The sequence below is a fragment of the Natrix helvetica genome (genome assembly GCF_964273705.1).
Source record: "Natrix helvetica genome assembly, chromosome: 1".
NCBI lineage: Eukaryota > Metazoa > Chordata > Lepidosauria > Squamata > Natricidae > Natrix > Natrix helvetica.
The window spans coordinates 259,251,346-259,274,638 of NC_138548.1; the positions used below are offsets into that span (position 1 = coordinate 259,251,346).

The 23,293-nt window shown below is 40.6% G+C and overlaps 1 protein-coding gene across 3 annotated transcripts in view; it reads right to left on the bottom strand.

Moving 5' to 3' along the window:
- Positions 1-1,499: 1,499 nt before the first annotated feature.
- The window catches only part of ADGRE5 (adhesion G protein-coupled receptor E5), a 54,426-nt gene continuing 32,632 nt past the window's right edge, over positions 1,500-23,293 (bottom strand). For 2 of the 3 annotated variants that reach the window (XM_081939306.1, XM_081939304.1), the window contains 15 exons: positions 22,073-22,207; positions 18,805-18,948; positions 17,060-17,106; positions 15,157-15,252; positions 12,258-12,426; positions 11,647-11,760; positions 9,837-10,066; positions 8,644-8,817; positions 7,302-7,490; positions 6,456-6,673; positions 5,814-5,880; positions 5,202-5,293; positions 4,745-4,913; positions 4,354-4,461; positions 1,500-3,492 (listed from right to left, as the gene is read on the bottom strand). In XM_081939306.1, coding sequence (XP_081795432.1) covers positions 3,460-3,492; positions 4,354-4,461; positions 4,745-4,913; positions 5,202-5,293; positions 5,814-5,880; positions 6,456-6,673; positions 7,302-7,490; positions 8,644-8,817; positions 9,837-10,066; positions 11,647-11,760; positions 12,258-12,426; positions 15,157-15,252; positions 17,060-17,106; positions 18,805-18,948; positions 22,073-22,207 — 1,985 coding nt within the window. In that variant the 3' untranslated portion in view covers positions 1,500-3,459. The remainder of the gene's footprint in view (positions 3,493-4,353; positions 4,462-4,744; positions 4,914-5,201; positions 5,294-5,813; positions 5,881-6,455; positions 6,674-7,301; positions 7,491-8,643; positions 8,818-9,836; positions 10,067-11,646; positions 11,761-12,257; positions 12,427-15,156; positions 15,253-17,059; positions 17,107-18,804; positions 18,949-22,072; positions 22,208-23,293) is intronic. The other variant, XM_081939305.1, reaches the window with a different exon arrangement.

Consider the following 23,293-nt stretch of genomic DNA (forward strand, 5'->3'; position numbering starts at 1 on the left):
AAAGTGCTGCAGGAGGCACCCGTCCCGTCTCCCCCCCTCCTCCGGAGGCTTGTGGAGAACGACAATGCTGATCCGGCCCTCAAAGAAATCCAGTTTGACAACCCTGGCCTATGCAGTAGCTTGCTCTGTCAGTTTTGGTGAGGGTGCGATTCCTTGGTACTCCCTTGATTTAGGGTATTATTTTCTGCTTGTTTGCCTGGTGTTAATCCCTGCTTATCTGGGTGTCGGCTGCTGGAAAGTATGCATCCTTATCTTTTTGTTTCCTTCTTAGCTTTTTTTAATTGTCTCTTTTGAATGGTGTATAAATATGCTTTTTTTCTTTGTCTATTAATGATTTGTCTGAATTGCCTAGTATTTTTGGATTTAGCTTGGTCCAGAATGTTCAAAATTTCTCAGTTAAACTGTGGTTAAGTCTGTTTATGTGTTGTGAGAGTAAGTAATTTTCTGTTTTCTGGCTTGCCAGTTGGTGTACATCAGTGATAAGTTGCAGGCAGTATGCCCTGGTATGGGCGTACAGGTGCCTGCCCAGGGCACCCTGCGCTCCGGAGGGCCCACCCGAACTCCTTACCTGTATTTGAGCTCTTTGGCGCTTCCGCGCACGGCACCTGTGCGATGCTCTGCCGAGCAGTGGAGTGTCGTGGAGGCATTGCAAGAGGTAAGTCCACATGCATGTGCTGTGCGCATTCATGTGGTGCACACCAGGCCCCGTTGCAACCCTACTGGTTGCAACGGGATCCGGAACCCACCACTGGCATACATGGATGTGCTCTGCAATCCTACATAGGGATAATGATTGTTACAGTTCTTGAATTGTATGATATAGATGACTTATCTGGTTTTCTTCTTCTTGAGCTCCTGGGTCAGTTGGTTTACTTATGTTTTGGACAGCTTTAGTAGCTTTGTGTGCTACACTAATGCCAAGTGCTTATAATAGCTGTTTGTTTCTCAGATGTTTCTGATGTAAGGCAGCATTATCCTTTTCATAGTTTGCGTTGATTGTGCTGTGGTGGATTGAGTGATCAGGCACCTTTTGATATGGATATCCATTTTGTTGGAAGATTTGTATACGTGGCCTATTTCCTTTTTCTAGTATTCTTGGATTGCTGCAGCCTTTGTACTCGTGTGATTCAGAGATATTATGGAGATTCTCAGTCATCCAGTTTGTCCCAAAGGTGCTTTTTCTGGACTTTCTGTTTTTTCTTTGAAGACATTTCGCTTCTCATCCAAGAAGCTTCTTCAGCTCCGACTGGGTGGTGGGGAATGGAAGGATTTATGTTCCTATCAGACAGCTGGTCATTTGCATCCTTTTAGAGAGTCATATAGGCCACTTCAAGGTTCACCTGTGTTCTCAGGGTTACCTGAGGGGTGCAAATGGGTGTGGAGCCTTCTTGGAACTGTTGAAAAGATTGCATTGTAGGCTGAAGATAGATGATATCATACCCCTCCCTCTCTGTTGTGAGAGGGCTATTCAATTTTGACATAGATGACATAGACATAGATTGAGGGGAAAATGCTTTAAGAAAGTAGGTAGGTAACTGGACAGAAGCATTTTTTTTAAAAAAAATGTACATCTTTAAAGGCACTCTTAGAGTGAATATATTTCAAGACAGGGCAAGTACTGAAACGAGAGACAATAGTACAAGCATCAGTAAAATGAATCCATCCAATTTTTCCCTCGAGTACAAATTTACACATTCCAATACAATACAAGGTGCATGCAAAGACTAAGTCTAACTTGTGAATACTTTTGACAGTAACATTCAGTAGAAAAATATCAGCTGTGAACTCTGGTGTTTTGCTATTTACATGCAAATAAGGCACACCTGGAACTTGAGATACACATAAAATAAAAATACCAAGCACTTTACAAAAAAAGGTAGGAATACTGAAAGCAGTTCAAGTCTAATTGGTCTAAACAGGAAGTTCTTCAATATTTTCTGGGAATGGCCAGTGTAGAAAAAACCCATTAACTTCATAAAAAAAAGAAGGAAAATTGAAGTCATCCTTGACTCCTGATGATTTTGTATTTGTACTGTTCTCTTATAAGACTATGGAAGAGTTTTTCCATCACTGCCTTTTGAGATATTGCTTTTAACTTTCTAATCTAACCAAGGCTCTGCTGTTCCCTGGAGATGTTTCATCGAGGTAATAAAAAAAAAAACACCACCAAAACTTTTTCCTTTTCACTGGCTCAAGTTTATAATTGTTGCTACTTGTCTGAATAAACAGCATTACCTGCATTCTTGTAACTGAGATTGCTCTATATACTCTGTACCCCTTTTTGTCATTGCATCTTGTTACTGCATGCAGAACTCCAGGGAACAGCAGTAAAACAACATCAAATGGAAACTCTTTCCCTATTTCTGTGCTTCTACTCAAACGTGTCAGATATGAAGCAGCCCATGAGATGCTAGATTATTTAGATCTGCCTTTTGAGCTGAATCTGAATTTTAAGCGTGGCAGACATTTAATGCACCAAGAAGCAGAACTATAAAATCTTTGGGCAATGGAAACAAACTATAATTTAAACAGATTTATAGCATAGGGTTACTTAGACCTAATTAAGCCTGGCTCAGTGTGCAAGGTTGCCAATGAAGGCTTAGTTTTCTATTAAAAATAAATAAAAGGCCTTGTGAAAATTAGATCACTCTTTAAAAGGTCTGTATTTTGCCTACACCATGCTATGTTTCTACATTTAGATACATTTTTATTTGCAGGGCTATTCAAACCAGGGAAATGTTTTAGCTACCTAAAAAGGGATGGCCTCTAGACCTGGCTTTATAATCTCACTGATGGGTAGAATTCAAAATTTATATTATCTTTTGGACAAACGTAAACACGAAACAAAATAATGTGAAGTTCTTTGTCCAGTCCTAAATTACAGCATCCTTGCCAGTCCCTTGTCTTGCCTAATTCCTTAAACACTCTTGGCACAGCATATTTACCATCCCTGTTTCTATTTGTCTTAATAAGTACTGTGGACAATCACAGGTTTATACTTGAAAATAACTTAATAAACACTAGGGGAAATGCTATCAGATCAGCCCCATAAACTGGATGAAAAAGATCAGGCCTGTTATGCAAAATTCGCTTCAAATTTTTGATGCATAAATAGCCAGGCAGAAGCCTAACCAGTGTCCAGGGAAAGGACCTTTCATGAAAGTGTCATACGTAGGAGTACCTTTTAAAAAGAAATGATCCTCTCTTTGAGAGAGAAGAGCCTTAGCATGAAAGAAAAGGGAACATTTGATGAAGTCCTGTACCAATATAAGATTAAGGTGGGCTTGGTTCCAGAGCTTGCTAGATGGATCCCTTTGTAGGTTTCTGGCAATTTGACTCTCCTTATTTCAGTAGGTCTGAATCAGCAGGCAATAGTTCTGTTTTCCAGCCCATCTTTTCCCTGGAAACATTTATATGCAAAGCAGCACTCCTGGAATTCATTATTTCTGAAAACTGTTGTTACAGTCCAGATTCTTTCAAAGTTTTGGGAGACTGTGGAAGAAAAGAAAGACAGCCTTTAGCATTATCTCGTAATTGTTTGCCTCCACTGGAGTAAATATTTCATTAGCTCTTGATAACAGACAAGAATTTCAATAGATTTGTAAGTCCTTCTGTTTTAAGGAAGGACATTTTCCTGCCAATTAACTTAGTTATTTATAGGACAATGCAACCTTTATAACTTTAAAGCAAATAATACGAAGTCTGCAGCACTACAGTCAGGGAATCAATTCTAAGTTCAAACTATACAGCCAATCACTTCAATTTAAACGTGAGGCATATGACGCAATAATCTTTGGTTAAATGATCTGGATTCTGCTTGATTTAAAAGCCCTGAATAACTAGCCTGTCGGTAATCTACAGAAACCTCTGAGATACGATAAGGCTCGGGATCATGGTCCCTCTATATTCCTACTTATATTGTGCAATTGGTCAGTTTTACTCCGTGTTCACACTAGGTCAGCTGAATATCCCTTTCCCTGGATCTTAGTGTGTTGTTTCCTATTTTCTTGGCCTAGGTTTCTGGTCAGATTAATCCTTATGTCAAATGTTTTCCCCTCATTTCACACTGACGTCTGTTCTCCAATATTCATATAAAATGACCGAAGAGATGTCAAATACACCCACTTGCACCTCATTAGAAGAAGCAGTCATTATTGGTGATTGGTTTGCATGGCTTCTAAAAATAGGTTAACAGGTTCCAGGTTTTGATTCAGGTTAGTCTGATTCCTGATTCTTTCTAAAAGGGCCAAGTGGAGGAACATTATGACCAGTCTCAAAGTCAAAAGAGTATGGCAGGGCAGCTCCACACTCAGAGGGGGAATCTGGAGGATGAAACCTTTCATCAGCTGTCACCTTTAATGTGTTGGAACCGGATGTGGAACTGAACTCTGAGTACTTGTCAGAACTCTGGGTCTTGCCACGTCTGCTCTGGCACAACCAGCGGTGATAGTCGTCACGCACCTAGACACACAAACAACAACTTTAGTAAATTCTGGTCTTTGTATCTGTGTCTTTCCCCTGCTTTGCACACATTCACATCTTGATACCTGTCAACCTTGGAGTCTTTTTGTGTGTGTGCCAACATCCAACATTATATGCCCAGCTTACAGTGCAATGCTATAACTTGTCTGCTGAGAAGTATATCCTATCATATTCAATGTGCTTTACTCCCAGATAAATGACCAGGAGACTTCAGTCTCTGAGCTGGTTCCCAACATATTTGCCTTTCTACAAACGTAGGTACCTGTTTTTTGAGTACGCAGTGCAGGAGGAAGATGAAGAGACCCTGTAGGCTGTTAAAGATGGTGAAGAGGTAAGACAGGAAGAGGGTTTGATTGCTGAACTGAAACAAGCCAAAGATCCAAGTAATGCCTAGAATACAGAGCTGTGCGATGGCTGTGATTGTGAGCACCCTGTAGGAAAAGAGATTTATGACACAACTTAACACCTGTTGCTGTAGTCCTTAACCTTATGTAATGAGGACTAGCCTTGAACCACAATGTGGAGGGCATCTATTACATCAAACAGGGCTAGGTAACAGCCTATGCCCTCATTCTCCTCTAGGATTATATTAGATGGAGCTTTTGAAAATCATTTTATTAAATAAATCATTTATTATCCAAGGGGATTATTATAATCTCACCAGTTATTAATTCCTGATCTTTTAAGACACAGATGATCACTTTTTCTTGGCTACTTACCTCTGCTTTTTCAATTTAGTCAAATCAGGGTTAATGTCAGCAAACTTCTCGGAAAGCCTCCAGACAGTAATAAGAAAGACAACAGCATTGACCTGTGCAGAAAAGATTGGATAAGGATAATCAGGCTTTGAGATGAGCACTAGCGTAAATATCACAGTTTTTCTAGCTTCCTTAATGGAAGCTTAAAGATAGAGTATTAAGCTTTTGAAAGCTGGACAGTGTTAGAATTAGAGAATTCTGCTTCAACAAATTAAATCCAAGCCGTATAGTCACCAAGAGTCATTTCAGTTTAGTCAGCTTATTTATATCAGATATGGGGGGGGGGGGGGAAGGGGAGAGAAGCATTTTAATTTGACATCAGAAAAGGCAGGTAAGATCTGGAGTGAAGGCTTTTCTAAAGGAGAGGCAAAAGTTGTCCCTAACAGAGATGGATCAAGGGACATATAGCAGGAACTAGACCACGACATCCAAAGTTACGTACAAGTAACGATGCCTTCAAAAAAGTTATAACAGACAGAAGCTGGGATACAGTTCAGAAATTAACATTTTAAGTGATTCCCAAGGCAGAGATTAGAAGGAAGGAAGAAGACCCGAGTATGAATTCAGCGTTACCATGATGATGAAGGAGACAGGTCCCAGGAAGCTCCACAAGAACCCACGTTCTCTGGAAAGCCAGCAGCTGTGTGGAAAGACAGAGGGTGACTTATTTTGTAGGTAAATGAACTTATTTAGTTCTTTTTTGACAGTTCACTTTGACAGTTCCTCTGCCCCTCTAGAAGTTCACATTCCTAAGAAAGCTCACTACAAATCATGCAGGAATGTGTGAAAGGGGGGGGGGGAGGTCTATGTCACAGGGACTTAAGGCTGGCCAGGGTAGGTTCCAGTGGTGGGATTCAGCCAGTTTGCACCACATCGGGAGAACCAGTTGTAAACTTTCTGAGCAGTTTGGTGAACTGGTTGTTGGAGGAAATCATTAGGGCAGAGAACGCTAATGTTGTATGCCGCCCTGAATCCTTCGGGAGAAGAGCGGCATATAAATCCAATAAATCCAAATCAAACCAGTTGTTAAATTATTTGAATCCCACCACTGGTAGGTTCCTCTACTTGTCTGTTCAGCCCTTTTACTTCACAAGCAATTCCAACATGAGATGCACCAGAGGACATTGTCACCCAACCTTCAGTACACAATGCACAGGTACTCTTTAGCTCTTGACTGGGGGTGGTGGTGGTTGGGGACCCAAATTCAGAACTCACTTTCTGCTGCTGTATCCTTTGCTGTTGATGGCAGCGGAGATGCCCACCAAGACAGCTGGGAACCCATATCCCACAAGGAAGATGTGCCAGTGTTTAAGGCTATGTGTGTTGAAGACTTGAACTACCATCAAGTAGAGCTGCACACCCTCCAGTAGCATCCAAAAGAAGACGCAGAGGAAGGAATAATGGAGCAATCCAGCAACTACAACACATGCCGTCTAAAAAGGGAAACAAGAATTAGATTAAGGTGCTCTGGGAGCAGTTTCAAAATCCAGTCCAGTCTTCAAATACCCTTCTTCCCAGAGGAGGACATCATTTATATTCAGGAAAATTCTCTTCAAACCGAAATGGGATGCACTCTTTGTTCCTACTCCTTTAAGGTACACAACAGCACCCCTTAATACTTGTGCCTCTTGGCATCCTCGCTGTTTGGTCTATTAGATACTTCAAACTTGAAGGAACAAGCACAGACCTTCATAATGTTAGGAACTGGACTGGACTTGTTGACCTTAGAAGGAGCTGGCAAACCATAAGTAGGCAAACTTTCCCTTGTTCAAGTCAATGGCATTTAACTTAGATAGTGGGAAGGAAGAGAGTTAGCACCCCACTGTCAGCTCACGGGCTAGAATTCCAATCTCTCCCAAGTTCTCTATTAAAGGAGGGGGAGATGCATTTTTAATGATATTTTAAAAGTGGGAGGTATGGACTTATTTTTAAAATCCACCTTCATAAGGGATTGGCCATACCCAGCCCATGAAGTGGAGGATTTTACACTTATTTCTCTCAGCTGTTTTGCTCATAATGCCTCCCCCAAGGGTGTAATCAAAATCCTTACCAGTTACTTACTGTATTGGTAGATATCCCAGTGCTCAAGAAGATGACATGGGCAGCAAAGAGGGACAGGCAAAGGTGGAGGTGGATGGTGGTGCGGATACCTTGGATGGCACGGCAAAACAGGAAGGTGAGGATGGAGAAGAATAGGCAGATCAGAGATATAATCAGCCCAACCTTGGTGATGACAGACAGGGCCCAATCCTGGAGTAAAAAACAGTAGAGGCAATTACTTAATTAAGGCAATGCCGTAGAAGCCAGGCCTCGTCAACGCTACGAGAAAGAACCTCACAGAAGCTTCAGGTAATAAAAAGCGAACGACTGAAACTTAAATTACCAATATCTAGTGACAATTCTTTAATGCTTCAGGAGAAGACAATAACAAGAAGGGCTCAAAAATCAGACTGAAAAGTAGTTGATCAGCCCAGATCTCTGGCGGAAGTGTTTTTTTGCTTTCTGGACAGCCACCTTTGATCATGCCACCTTAAATACCAGGCACCTGATTCTCCTTAAAGCACTTAATTCCAATAATCTGATCAAGATCTTGGTTCTAATTTGATCTCAATGCCTTTACTTTAGGAGCCCATCATCTTCACTACTCCCATGGTCTTTCTACTATTTTTGTAGTTCCCTACGCAAGGAAGGACCTGCAGGCACAATTTCCAATATTCCCCTGAAGGGAGAGCAGGCTAATCTTTCTACTAGCCAACCAACTGAGTTGGCCATCTGCGGGAAAAAAAGTCTCCTCCCTTTTCTTGCCATCTTGGTGCTTGCTTCGACCTTCTCTCTGAGCCTCGGGTGTGCGGATGTTCTTCTAGTGGAGGACTGCACTCCAAATGACCACTCCAAATGGTCAACCAAGATGATGATGAGAGTGGAGCAATGGGTGGATGTGCAAAAACATATTTATTTTGCCTTTGATGCCACCCAACTCCAGATTGACTCTGAATGGTTCACAATATAAAAACCAGAGTGGTAAGTAGGCTATAGTGAAGGGGACGCCACAGAAACTGAATAGCCCAAGATGCCTGCTCTCTTTTGTTAAAAAAAAACCCTTAAGTTGCCTTCCTCTCTTGTTTGTTCTTAATAAGCAATTTTATAATGAGTTCAAACAACTTGGGCACCTAATATATGATTTTTCTATGTCTAACACAGCATCTTAAAAGAGATGGTGCAATTTCATAGATAAAAGATATGAGTACTAAAAGTTGCATAGAATAAATGCATATTTTTTTCTCTGACTGTTGTACAAGGAACTCCAATTATGAGTAACAAATCAATCCTGCACTCATTTCTTTCCCTTCCCTTCCCTGTCTTAAACCATTCCTAGCTGGTCTACTTTCTTGTTGGGACTTGCCTCCACATCATAGAAGGCCATGAGGACCGCAAAGCTGGTCATGTGGTTGCAGCGGCAATATGTCCTGTTGGCGGTACTGGTGTTCAGACGTACACAGCCTTCTTGAGACCAATGTCCGCCTCTGTCGGAGGGCTTCCAGAAAGCACAAATCACCTTCACATCAGGCTTTGATTCCTAGAAGGAAAATATAGGAATATATGGAGACAGGATGAAATTGTCATTGTCAAATACATACATACATACATACATTTGAACTCTGCATATATTGTTGGCCTTCCCAGAGAGACCAGGCGGGAAACCCCACCAGATGAGCTAATCCTACTTTACTGTAAGGCTGTATTTAACAGAATCTTGCAAGTCTGTAAGTAAAAATCTCCTGCGGACTCCTTTGCAGCCTGAGATATTAGGAAGGGCCTTTTCTGAGCCTCCTGCTAACTTGCTACAAGTACACTCACTTGACTTAATAACAACTCATTTACAAAAATGATTCAAAGATACAACAGCCTTGGGAAAAGTGGCTTACACCCTCTGCTCAAAGTTATGACTGTTGCACAAATAGTGACATGATTGCAGCTCAGGTGTTTGGCTTGCATTTAGGCTGACTCTGTAAACTGCTTAGAGAGGGCTGTGAAGCAGTATATAAGTCAAAATGTTATCACTATTGCTACAGTGTTTGCAGTGTTTGGGATCATGATTGGCAACCTTCCCAACCAACTTTTGACAAGCAAAGTCAATTGAGGAAGCTGTATTTGCTTAATGACTTTATGATTCCCTTAACAACTGCATGATTTCCTTAATGACCATGGTTAAAAACGGCCATAAAATTGGGTGTGTCATGAGATGACTCACTTAATGGCTGCATCTCTTAGTGACTGAAAGCCTGGCCCAAATTGGGTTTGTAAGTCAAGGATTTATTTCCCCTCTTATCTAATGATACCAAAGGCAGCATCTCTTCACGCGTCTACCACATACCACGACGCAAGCAGAAAGCAAGGAAAGTAGACAAGTTGGTCTTTCCTGATCTTTCATGTGAATCCGTGTCAAAATCTGATCTAGCTTTGAGTCTGGCTAAGCAGAAGGCAAGTACATTATACAGCACCTTCTCTTCAGGAAAGGTATTATGAGAGCAATGAAAGGATATATTACTGCCATTCTGTAGACCGAGAGAAGACAAAGAAGACATGGGTACTCACTGGTTTTGGATGGTTAAAGGAGAATGTGACGGGACTGCTCAGGGCAGTGGTCTCATTATGGCCTACAAAAGCAGAGGCCACCTTGGACAATACTTTATAGTTGGGCTTGCCAGGCTCATGCATCAATTGCTTGGATTTTCCTATTTGTTCCCAGTCGCTTCCTTCAACATCCGCACTCGTCAGAATGCGCCCTAGATTCTGGTAAGAGAGGAGGCCAACAATACTGGGGCCTGAAAAGGGAAGAGCAATTCAAATGAGAGGCTGCAGAAGTTACTGGGATGAGACGATCCAATGCTGGTCTACGTAAGCAGGAGAATGTACGGAGTGGGTTTTCTCTCTTTAAAGTAGCAATGGAGAGAAATAGTATGTGCAAATCCAGGTCTGTGTGGGAAAATAATATTTGCAAGCAGAGAACTAGTGCAGCACGGAATTTTCTTTTGGACAATCTTGCAAAGAGATTCATATCGAATTTTTTAATACTCCTCTCGCTCCATAGTCTCATTGTACAATTCCCAGTTAGCAATTTTTGTGGTGTTAATAATTTGTTCTAGTCCTCTAGATATTTGTATTCTATTTGGTTTAACTATCATTTTAAAGAATTTAAACAATATAGTATATTCAATTGCTTCTTGGAATAATGGTGAATTATAATTTATACAATATAAATAATATTAAACAATATATCCCTCATGTATTCACCTGACTCTATTCCTTTGCCTCTTTTGTGCCTTATCCTTCTGTGTGTATATTTTCCCCGTTTCAATAAAAATGTATATTAAAAATTTATGGTGATCATGTATCATTTAGTTTTAAGAAACCTATCAACACAAAAAACTGCGTCATTTCTTCAAATTATACTGTAAGAATTGTCTTTCATCAGACTGCAAGCCCATCCAATTTAGTATTCTGTTGATCAAAATGAATACACAGATGATTCTGGGAGAAACACACAGAGACAATCTTTCTCGTAAACTCTCTACCCCACAACATTATTTAGAAATACTTCAGAAATTGAATGCTCTATTCTTCATCCTGTCAAATAATTTTTAAAAACTACACAGGGTCTTCACTAATAGTGCTAAGGAATTTCATACATTAAATCCAACATTGTGTCCTGAACATTTTCCTAATTAAACTCCTTTGAGCAACCTTCCCATCTAATACAGTAAGAAGAAAAATAATAACAAGCTTTCTCCTTGCCATTGTTATTTTTTAAATAAAACATTAGCGTGTCTTTGCATTCAGTTGTTTTCCAGTACTTCACTTCTCTTAATAAATGTTCAGAATAGCTGCAAAGGATTTGCTCCCAAGTTTTTCCCCTCTCCTGGCCCACCCTGGTTGTTAATCCTATTTCTCTGCCCATTCCCTTGATGGGGCAACCCATGGCTCAAAGAAACCATATTTTTCTGCCTAAGTGATCCTTGGTGGCGCAGAAGAGGTAGAGATTCACAGGTCTATAAAGAAAAAGAAGGCAAGTAGAAGGAAGGCCTGAGACAGTAAGAAAGGAAACCATCTTCAGGGACCTATATATCTGGCAAGAATTCTTCTGCAACAGCTCGCTGAAAAAGAGCAAGTTCCACCCTCCGCTGACATATGTTTCTCAGCTAATTGCTCCTAAGACAATGTGGCTCTCCAGAGAGAAGAGAGCCTCTCTTCCATGCCCACAGTCTGACCCAAAAGCTTTGACCCAAGAAGAGCTTTTCCCTTCTGCTGCCTTCCTTCCCTTCAGCTTTTCCAGGCCGTTACAGGCATATTCTCTTCTTCTCACAGCATCGCCCACCCACTTTGTTATGATGCTGCAGCTTTTTACCTTCTCCCTTCTTGCTTGCTGCTTCCCAGCTTACTTCCATCTGTGTTTCGTTCAGCCACGGTTGCGCCAGATCTTGGCTTGCGTTGTCTGCTGTTCTGATTTCCATCACCAGTTCTATTACGAAAGGGAAGGAAGATGACAAGGTTAGCAGGGAGCAGAAAAGGGCAAGTGGCAGGGTCTCTGAAGTAAACATCACTCTCCTCCAAATATTCCAACTATTCACGCAACAGATTTACCCAGCAAGGGAGGGGGAATCTACCATAAAGCAGAATGCAACTGGGCAAGGAGAGCTGATTTCATATTTCAAAATGATCCTCCATATCCTTCTTAAATATGCTATAGGACAGGAGTGGAGAACCATGGCCCTTTTATGACTTGTGGACTTCAACTCCCAGAATTCCTGAGGCAACTAAGGGCCACGGGTCCCCCATCCCTGCTGTAGAATAACTCCCAATATTCCCAATCAGCCACAGTCTAATTCATCTGGAAGGTATCACATTAGGGGTGGCTAACACACAAAGGAGGTGCCTTTGCAGTGGAGGAAGGAGAGAATTCCTGGGCAAGACCAGCCATGAGGGAAATCTCAAATCACCCCAACTCTGTACACTAACCTGTGCCTCCTTTGGACTTGATGGTGGTGGTGCCATTGGGTAGGGCAAGCGCAAACACCCTGAGCCAGGCCTCCATCACTTGCATTATCTTGGTGGCCAGTTGGTGACTCTGCTCCTTTTTCTCATCTTCCATCAAGTTCAACAGATTGTCCAGACTGTCCAGTGTTTGCTAAAGCATGATGACATTTGTGTTTATGGGAAAAGCTGGCACTCGAAGACACACTCTGGCTCATTGTTAAATCCACCATGCATAGATAAGCAGAGGAATGGAGAAATTCAGTGGGATTTTTGAGCATGGAAGATCTAAGAAATAATCTGCCTCTTTACCAGCAGCCAAACAAATATGCCTGGTGATGTCTCCATTGTTATCACATTAAAATATTATTTTAATTAAAAAGTAATCCAGGATGTTATTAAAGCAGATACAATGCTGGCATTGAGCATTGTATTTGTGGCCATAAATGCCTCTGGGTCCTACCTAGAATGTACAATTTTCAGACAAAAGAAGAAAAGTGCTTCATTGGAAGGGTGCCCTTCTTACTCCCCCAAAGGACAAATCCTGAGATGGAAAGAAGAGTCTTTCCTGGTCTGTAGGGACTATGAGTGGGCAATGCCTCCATTGGAACCATTTGGTGGGGGAGCCTATGGCACATGTTCAAAATTTTGACCCCATGTGGTTGATGATCCCCGGATGAGCGTATGAGATAATGAGTTACATCATCAGCTTTCCTCATCCTATAGTTCTTTTGGGATTAGAACACCCACTGTTTCCAGGAAGCACAGCTAATGATCACACTGGATGTGATGATGACAGTTGTGGACACAAAACAGCTAGAAAGTACTTGACTGACAAAGCGAAAGAAAAAAAATAAAAATAAAAAATAAATTGAAACAAGATTGACGTGTCCTCCAAATCGACTTTCAAATTATAATCTCTCCATTTTTTTATTCAGCTTTTCCAAATTTCTCAGAAAACCACTCTGGATGAATTGAGATTGGGTGAATGGAGATTTTCTGTGCATGAATTCCTTATTCAAAGCACAACTACTCTAGAGGAGGTCCATTGATTTATTTCATTTTATTTTATAACTTGGGCTATTTTTACATATTAGACAGTTGTATTAACCTCTAAGACACAAGCTCTTCTCCCTAAGGGGTTTAGAGGTTAATACAACTGCCTAATATGTAAAAACAGCCCAAGTTCGAATCCCAGCAAGGGTATGGCTAGCTGATATGAGTTAAATAGCTTGAAATAGATCTATGCTAGTCTCCATTTATTTATCAGCAAAAATGGAACACAAAATTGTTTGTCTGCCTGGAAGGCTCCTGGAGTGGGTCTGAAAGGCAAAAGGGAAGCAGTATGCTCCCTCCCATATTTGGGCATACCAGGTGCTTTGACAAAAGAAAAAACACTTTGTGTTTGTGTGTGTGTGTGTGTTGTTTCGCCTTTATTACAAATTAAATATATCCATTTATACACTGATTTGTATCCTCTTGCACTACATAAACAATCACCATAAGAACAACACAGTGAGCTTCATCCTCTTTATGAAACGGGCATTTTGGTGATATGAAAAGTGTTTCCTTCCTCATTAACAACTAGCTGGGATCTATTTAGAAATTCACAAGTAAAGGATCTATAAACACAGCGCAGTCAGGAGTCTGTCAATAAAAAGCATGGTAATGCTGTTATACAGTACATGCTTCTATATACTGCGGATACTCGAAGTGTTTTTTGCCTGTTATTTTTACTCCAACTCAAATATTTTTCACTTGCTTTTTAGAAGTCATATAATATAGTACACGTGACTGGAATAGCAATAGTTTTAGTTGTTTACTTTTTAAAGGAATTCATGTAAGAGTATTATTCTACTCTACATTCTTTTGGGAGGCAGAAATATTTTTCTCAGAGTTAACCGCATAATGACATGGATTTTTACCTTCTTGCTAACTTCTTACTTACTAGATTTGCATGAAGCCTTCTGTGGTCCCAGAATAAAAGTTTTGTCCACCAACCATCTATTTGATGCGGCCACCATTTTTCATTCTCTCTTCGCTCCCTCTCCCTGTCCATCTTCCACATGAAGCGCACAGCTGGGATTACTCTTAAACAGCCTCTAAACTAAGTTGACCTGCCATTATTGAGCAATCCTTGTTTGTGTTAAGTGATGGGGAAGGGATGGGTGGCTCAGAGAGCCTTCAGAGAGAAGTGTTTTTTATCAGGACAACCTGGTCTACTCAATTATGGGAGGGAGCTTTCGCCTTTCAGCCCCAATCCAGGAGCCTTCGCAGGCCGTCGCTTTCACGGCAAACTATTTTTGTGTTGAATTTATATTTACTGACAAAGAAGTAAAGGGAGACTAGTATAGATCTAGCTTGAAATAGATCTATATTAGTTTCCCTTTATTTCTTTGTCGGTAAATATAAATTTAACACTTCAGAGAGAAGAGAGGTTGGAAGACAGGGATGCAAATGAAGAAGGCTAAGGCAGGCTCTGCAGCAATGGGAAGCAGAAGTCTCTCAACTGTGGGAGAAATTAAAGGCTTCCAGAGTGCATAAAAGATGTGAACCCGATTGCTGCTTTTTTTAACATCATATCTAGATCGACAGTTCATTTATTGGAGAGTGGAAAGAAATACACGCACACATGTGCATACAAGAACCATTGTTATTCGACTAGGGTGTGATAAATGGCTGCCCTTTTAGATTGGGATGTTGTGCAATCATGTGCAATGTGAAAAATGCCAAAGATATGAACTGCTTTAGGTCTTAATACGTGATGGATGCAGGGTAAGCAGGGCAGGGAGCTGCCTTCAAGGCATCTCCTGTCAGCTTGTCTTCTTAAATATTTTCCCAAGTTGCTTTTCCCTATAAGCCAAGAAGCAAACTGAAAACATACCCCCAAATGCTTCTTCAAATCCATTTGGCTGCTCACTTTTGGCGGTGAACTGAAGAGGTTTCTCAGCTGAGTAGTAATGTTGGAAAGCAACACACTCTGCAAAGCAACACACGGCAAACACCATTAGGGGATAAGGATGAGGGGGAGGAACCATGATGAAGAAATGTGAAATCAAAGAAGATCCTTTAATTCACTGCAGATACATAGATAGATGAATGATAGATAGATAGATAGATAGATAGATAGATGGAAGGATGGATGATAGATGGATGGATGGAAGGATGGATGGATGATAGATAGATAGACAGATAATAGATGATAGATAGATGGAAGGATGGATGATAGATAGATAGATGGATGGATGGAAGGATGGATGGATGATAGATAGACAGACAGACAGATAGATGGGTGGAAGGATGGATGGATGATAGATGGATGGATGATAGATAGATAGATAGATGGATGATAGATAGATGATAGATAGATAGATAGATAGATAGATGGATAGGTAGATAGATAGATAGATAGATAAATGGAAGGATGGATGATAGATGGATGGATGGATGGAAGGATGGATGGATGATAGATAGATAGACAGACAGACAGATAGATGGGTGGAAGGATGGATGGATGATAGATGGATGATAGATAGATAGATAGATGGATGATAGATAGATGATAGATAGATAGATAGATAGATAGATAGATAGATAGATAGATAGATAGATAGATGGATGATAGATGGATGATAGATAGATGGATGATGGATGATAGATAGATAGATGATAGATAGATGATTGATAGACAGACAGACAAACACACAGAACATACACACACACTCTACACTGGATAGAAAACTAACATTTCAAAAGCCCTATTAACCAATAAATACATTTCAAGAATAAAATTCCAGGAGAATAATTTTCACAAGTGCTATAATCTGCCCTAGAGTGTCTTGGTGAACAAAAAAAAAAATCAGCATTAGGTAAACTTAAGGCTCTCAGTGGTTTGGATTCATGCTCCAAATAAGCTTGAGAGAACATGGGGGCATGACTATAATATGACTCCTTAAAACAACAGCATCTTTCCCCAATATCACATTCTTGAGTCCAATCCTGCAGATATCTAATATATTTTATCCCCGCACAACATTAACGTAGAAACCATATACTGTATGCCATTTAATTCTGTATCCTGAAAAATCCTACTGTGTTTACTTAAAAAATACCCATTATCTTCTGATCCTTAAGATTACAAGGTAAAACACAGCCAAATTCTTAGTAATTACTAGGTTGGGGCAGTTCAATGAGATAACTACAGGCAACTTTTCACAATTTGCTTAACGGAGGCAAATCATGTCATTAAATTGTATTGTAATGTTAGGTGTTGCTGTTTATTTCAAAAGCCACTAGACTTATTGCTTAGGAGGCAATGATTTGCCACGTTAGAAAGCAAACTTAAGTCTGGAGATCCATGGTGGAAATACCGTTACATCCAGAGCTGTGGTGGCCCACTGGGGCCAAGGTAGATGAAACAGATGCCTCTTTTCTGCTGTGCCTCTTCACATGAATTATAATGAGGAGGAATTCAAGCCATCTCCAGTGAGAATGCCTTTTAGATCCAGCTAATGAGTGTGTCAGCCCAAAGGGAATGAAAGGGATGCAGTATGTAGCCTGCAAGCCTACATATGCAGCCCTCGGACATCATGCCGCATTTATGTGCCTCCCTCCACAAGCAGGAACTCCACAGGTGGAACAGGGATGTTCACACAATGGGGTACAATGACAATCTCCTCTTTGTCAGTGGAGCAGCACTTACACAATTATCTTACCGTCAGTCCACCTCAAGGATTATTCTATGCATACCGTAAATTTAATCCTGACTTCAAGCATTTAGGACTCACCTGTTCGTCTGAACTGATATTCCATGAAGGCATGGGATAGTTGACTTCTGAGGACAGAATGAACAATTTATGGAAAAAATATAGTTTTTCATTTCTAAAAGTCTCTTCGTTTTACTTCTTTTTCTAAGCACGTTAAGTTACACTTTGTATTGACCAGATCACTTTAGCTCTATCTATCTATTTTTGGAAGCTAACAGAGCCAGGTCTCAGTGTGCAGTGAAAAAAGATCTTGCTTTGGCCTAATACTTCAATTGAAGAGAAAGTACGCTTGGTGCTTTCCCCCTATTAGCTGCTTTTTATTGCCCTTAACGGTGCCACAAAACAGATCACTATTAGTCTATCAAAAAAAAAAAAAAAAAAGAGAAGAGATGGAACAAGATTTGCCGAAAGTCAAGGGCAGAAGCTGTCCAGCAACATTTAATCCAAAGAACCAGCATGGCACAGAAACCGCACGACAGAAGCAAAAAAGGAATAAGAAGATGGTTGTTGTGTGTAGAAAAGGCCCAAGGATGGAAAGGATGGAAAAGGCACCATTCTTTAATTTTCTACAGTGGTACAGCGGCATATTTGTGCATGCTTTGTTTCCCGAATGTGACCCAACCTTTTGGCTCTTGGTCCAAAAAATGTAAAAGCCTGAATACTAGGAGCAGCATAAAATATTTTTAAACCTGAGACTGGGAACTGCAATTTGATAAGATTTTTCTCTGATGATGACTTGCTGAGTTGCTAAGTCTGGTAATCCATATCTAACCAGGACTATGCTGGAATATATTTTAAGATATTCTAACTGCACGAAGCCTGCTCGTCCAAATCATATTGGCCCCATAGATTTTCCCATCTGAACTGCTGGGTTCTGGCAAGCAATGCTCCTAACCCCAGAACGGCCTTAATGAGCCAGAACTGAAGAGCAGAGGGGGGCTAATTGTTGCCAATCACTTAGGCTGGAAGATAAAGCTGTCAAACCAGAGTTCCAGGGGAGTGGAAACTTGTCACCCCTGCAGAGATGAGCCATCAGTGGAAGTTGTAAGAAAATAATGCGCCCAGGTAGCCTACTTAAATGTGGCCTGAACAGAAAACGATCACTCTTAACAGGTCTAGAATCAAATTGTTTTTATATGCAGGGAGCCAGTAAAACAAGCTGAGCAAGGAAACGACTTTCGTTTATTGAGACAATCAAGGTATCTTGGTAAATGATTTTTCTCTCGTGTGGATTTAATTTCATTATAATAAATGCAAACCAAACTGTAATGCGATTTTAAAGGGAGCATACAATTTTTGACATTTAAGACAATAATGATCTTGAAGTATAAGTTAACGGGAAAGTCACTTCTCATACTGTCTGTAAAAATTAAAAAAAAACAAAGAAAGAACAAGGCTGACCATTGCAAAACAGAAGAAAAGAGATTTAACAAAATAGGAAGGCAGCTACTTTATTAGCTGAGGTGGCGTGAAAAACTAAGCCAAAGAAGATTTGAACCTTGCCTTTATAAAAAAAGCTATTTTTTGTTTTACCTCAATTGCTGAAATGCTTTTGATAATAGCTTCCAAGTTTCTTCAATAAATCTTATTTATTCTCAGTTCTTGAACTGTCTTATGCAAGGGAACTTATCTAAGTAGTTCCAGCTCTCTCTCTTATTGCCCAACAATAAGCTCCTGTGTGGCCTGAGTCATTGTGGGGCTGTTTTCTCTAAAAAGGCTGCTTCTGCCCTTAATTTCTTTTCTCCAGCTTCTTCTTTCAAATTTACCTTTGCATTTTATCTTCGTTTTATCCCCCTGGACAGCATTGGAATATTGGAAATATCCTGGTGGGCAATAACACGTATAACTTCCTTCAGAGTTCTGGCAGAGGGCAGTTGCATCACAACGCTTTCCATTGCACTCATCAATATCTGTGAAAAACAGCAGAGGGATGAATATAAAACCAATGTAAGACTATATAATGCAAAAAGGGGAAAAAACCCCCAAAGATCAGATTTATTACAAGTATTCCACCTGTGACATTCTAATCATGCTTCTGTTCACATGGATTGCAACAGACCAAGATCTATCTATCTATCTATCTATCTATCTATCTATCTATCTATCTATCTATCATCTATCTATCTATCTATCTATCTATCTATCTATCTATCTATCTATCTATCTATCTATCATCTATCTATCTATCTATCATCTATCTATCTATCATCTATCTATCTATCTATCTATCTATCTATCTATCATCTATCTATCTATCTATCTATCATCTATCTATCTATCTATCTATCTATCTATCTATCTACTATCTATCTATCTATCTATCTATCATCTATCTATCCATCATCTATTTATCTGTGTTTTCGGCTTAAAGCGTGGTCGGAGCTGCCGTCTTTCTATAAATCTTGGTGTGTGTGTGTGTGTGTGTGTGTGGAGTGATGGCTTTGTTTCAGTAAGTGAATTGATTGGTTGTGTGGTTGTATCATGATTGGTAGATTGGTGCTGATTGGTGCTGGCTGTATGTCCGTTGTTTTGTGTTGTAACGGCCTGGGTGGTGGGTGGGGCTCGTTTGTTGACTAGAGCTGGTCTGGTAGGCAGGAGGCGGGAATAAACGTGACGATACCTCCCACCTACTAGACACCTGGAAACCAGCCCTAGTCAACAAACGAGCCCCACCCACCACCCAGGCCGTTACAACACAAAAGTCTTCCGGCAGCCTGCCCATAACCATACAGCATACTCCTAGAGCGGCCGCTGCTGGAAGAATTGGAAGCCGGAGAAGAAGTTTTGCTGGTCTTGTTGTATTCGGTTCTTTTCCCATGTAAAAATGTTGCCAAGACAATCTCAATCTTACATGGGAAAAGACCCAAATACAACAAGACCAGCGTATGTATGTATGTATGTATGTATGTATGTATGTATGTATGTATGTATGTATGTATTATTGTACATATACAATATATACATATTGTATATGTGTGTGTGTGTGTAAATGTGTGTGTGTGTGTGTATGTGTGTACACACACACGAAACATATTCAATGATCATTGGTAAAGATAATGAGACTTATAAGAGAATGAAGTGAGATAATTAATTCTACAGTTCCATGCCCTCAGGACTTTTAAGCATAATGGCCTTCATTGTCCAAGGGTTGCTAAGGGTCATCTGCTACTATTGGTGTTGCAAGTCAAAGTGACTGAAATGTTACTTTGATCCACTGCGTCATGGAATACCTCAACTTGAAGTCTCATCTGTACAATTACCAAATAATTTTTAAATAATATGATTCTTCTCAGCCTCTTCTCTCACGTGATACACAAGCCCCTCAAATATACTCATCTCTTGATCAGCAGAATAACAGAATGTGGTTTCCAGGCAGACTGTGACCAGATGGCAACCAGGACTAAACCAAGATGTTTCGCTGCCCGAGCTAAACAATGACATCTTCTTACCACGCTTGTTTCTGGGTATTCCAAACTAACTTAATTGGCAATTGCATCTTATTTCAGCATTGCAGATGGAACAGTCGTCCTCCACTGATGTTGAGGAAATTGGCTGGCATGTCACTCTGCCTGGGATCATAAACAACTCTCCTAATTCCTCAGCACTGCTGAGGAAATATTCTCTTCTCCTTCCCTTAGGCACAGCTGCTTGGATCACAAGACCCCAGTGCATGAACAATGTATATAAGAAAGTGTGTCATGGATGATTGTCATATACCTGTTTGCACCAGAGGCGGGTTCCGGCAGTCGCTACTGCCAGTTCGCTCATGGCTGTGCCACGCATGCGTGCTTGATGCGTGCGCATGCACAGTGCAATAAAAATGGCTCTGCACATGCGCAGAAGCAAAAAACAAGATGGTGATGCCTATGGCGCTGCCCAGAGTATCAGTTTGGGTGCGTGGCAGGCCTGGGTCGCTGCCAGTTCCAGCAACCCAGGCTGCCAAACCAGCTGAACCAGTCCGAACCGGTAGAAACCCACCACTGGTTTGCACCATGGAAGACCTTTCCCAACATCTTTTTGATCCATTAAAAAAAATGAGCAAGATGACTTTTGACAATTTTCATCTATTTAATGCAGGGGTGTCCAAACTTGGGAACTTTAAGACTTGTGGACTTCAACTCCCAGAATTCCCCAGCCAGCATGGCTGGCTGGGGAATTCTGGGAGTTGAAGTCCACAAGTCTTAAAGTTCCCAAGTTTGGACACCCCTGATTTAATGTAACTTTTCCTGACTAAACAACAGAAATTAATTTTCTTCCATTTTAATCATATGAATGGAAACAAATGATACTGTCAGAAAAGAGAGACAGCCGATATAAGTTTCCCTGATTTGATCTCCAGACTTGTTGTGGCCTTGTAAGTTCTGTAATTCCAATCCCAGCTACTCTGTGGCATTCTAAGAGTTCTAGACACAGCACATCTGGAAGATGCCAACTGGCAAAGGTTATGTAAGAAAACCAGGCACTGCCAAGATCTTACTAGAAAGAGAGACACCGATGACTTCAACTAGCACGAACATGTTCTGAAGTAAATAACACATAAAAACATATAGGACTAAAAGGAACCAATTCTCCATAGTATTTCATGCCCAAAACATACCAGTTTCTAAAAATGTTTCAAATGATTGCCCACAATCATGGTTATTTTAAAGGTAAATATTTTTCTCTGCCAACTTCATGTGCGGGGTCCTTGGTGCTCTCTGAGCTTGGTTGTTTTCTTGCAGATGTTTCATCACCCAAGCTAGGTAACATCATTAGTGCACTGCACCATCAGAGAGCACTGCTGATGTTTCTGGATAATGAAACGTCTGCAAGAAAACGAGCAACCTCAGAGAGCACCAAGGACCCTTCATGTCAACCCTTAGCTACAAATATTCTCCTTTATTGGTAACATTCTTGTGCATTTTGGCCATCTCTGGTTCTATCATCCCTTCAAAATCAGTCAGCAAAAGTAGTTAACTACAGTAGCGATTTGCCACCCTCCAATGTATTATTTTGGTTGCACAACATGCAAGTTGTGTTCTCACTCAGCTGTACCTCTGCATAGCTTTCTATCATCTTTAAAGCTCTTTCCATATCCTTGCTTGCATTTACAGTGGTAATCCCCTTCAGTGTTAATGCAGCTCCCTCTGGGACCACAGATGGAAGCATTTCTCTTGCACTCATCAATGTCTGCAAGAAGAAAGTAGGGCTAAATGAAACATGGCAGAATGCCACAACCGATTATGCCAGCATCTTCCAAACCGGGTATTCCCCCACAGGAGAATGAACTTTGGCTCTCAGAATTCCCCATCCAGCAGGGCCACTTAGAATGATAGGAGCTGAGTTCACAAAAAAACCGGAGAAGGCCCAGATTGGGAGAGCTGTGCTGTAGCAAAGAAGAAACTGTTTATAACTGCAAAAGGCCAGGCCATTTCCCATGCAAACTCTGCAAAGCAACATGCTGTAACATATGTGCTGGGGACAAAAACTCTGAAGTGGTGAAACCGCATGGCTGGGGCCCCATATTGTGAGCAGAGAAAACAGTCTCCTACCTTATTCATTTGATTTAAATCCTACTGTTCTATCCATGGGACGATCAAAAGTTTTTGTTTTTAAAAAAAATTAAAAAGTAGCTCCAATTAGTATTATTAATACAACCCAGGGAACCTAGTTGAAGAAGTCAGTCTTTAACTCTTGGAAAGTACTTTTAAGCGAGTACATTCCCTAGCTTGGGAGTAAGGTGGGAGAAAGCCCTCTTCTCCTTGATTAACCGATGGGCTCTGAAAAGTGGATTTCTCTTTAGCAGGGCTTAAAGAATACAGATCTGTCTAGAATACATGAACACTAACCCCAAAGTCTGATTTCCTATCAAACAATAGCACTTCTATCTTGTCTGAGCTTATTTTCAGCTTCTTCACTTTTATCCAGGTTGTCCTTACACTCAGGCACTGGTGAAGGGAACTGACCCCCCCCTTTTTTTTTGCAATTAGATGACAGACAACTAGATCTGAGAGTTGTCAAATAAATTTATTTTGAATGTCACTATTTTAAGTAACTGAGAAATCTCCTGTTTAAAAGAGTGAAATAGAGATTGCCCAGAGAAACGAGCAAGTCCAATTTTCCAAGTAAACAGAAGCTCATTTCCAGTCATGGCAACCATAGATAAGAAGGAAATGAGGAATAGGCAAAGCTGAAGCCACTCCCTCATCATCAGGCATGTATATAAAGTGAAAGTGAAAGGATGGACATGATGCCCAATGAGCCTGTGACTGTATT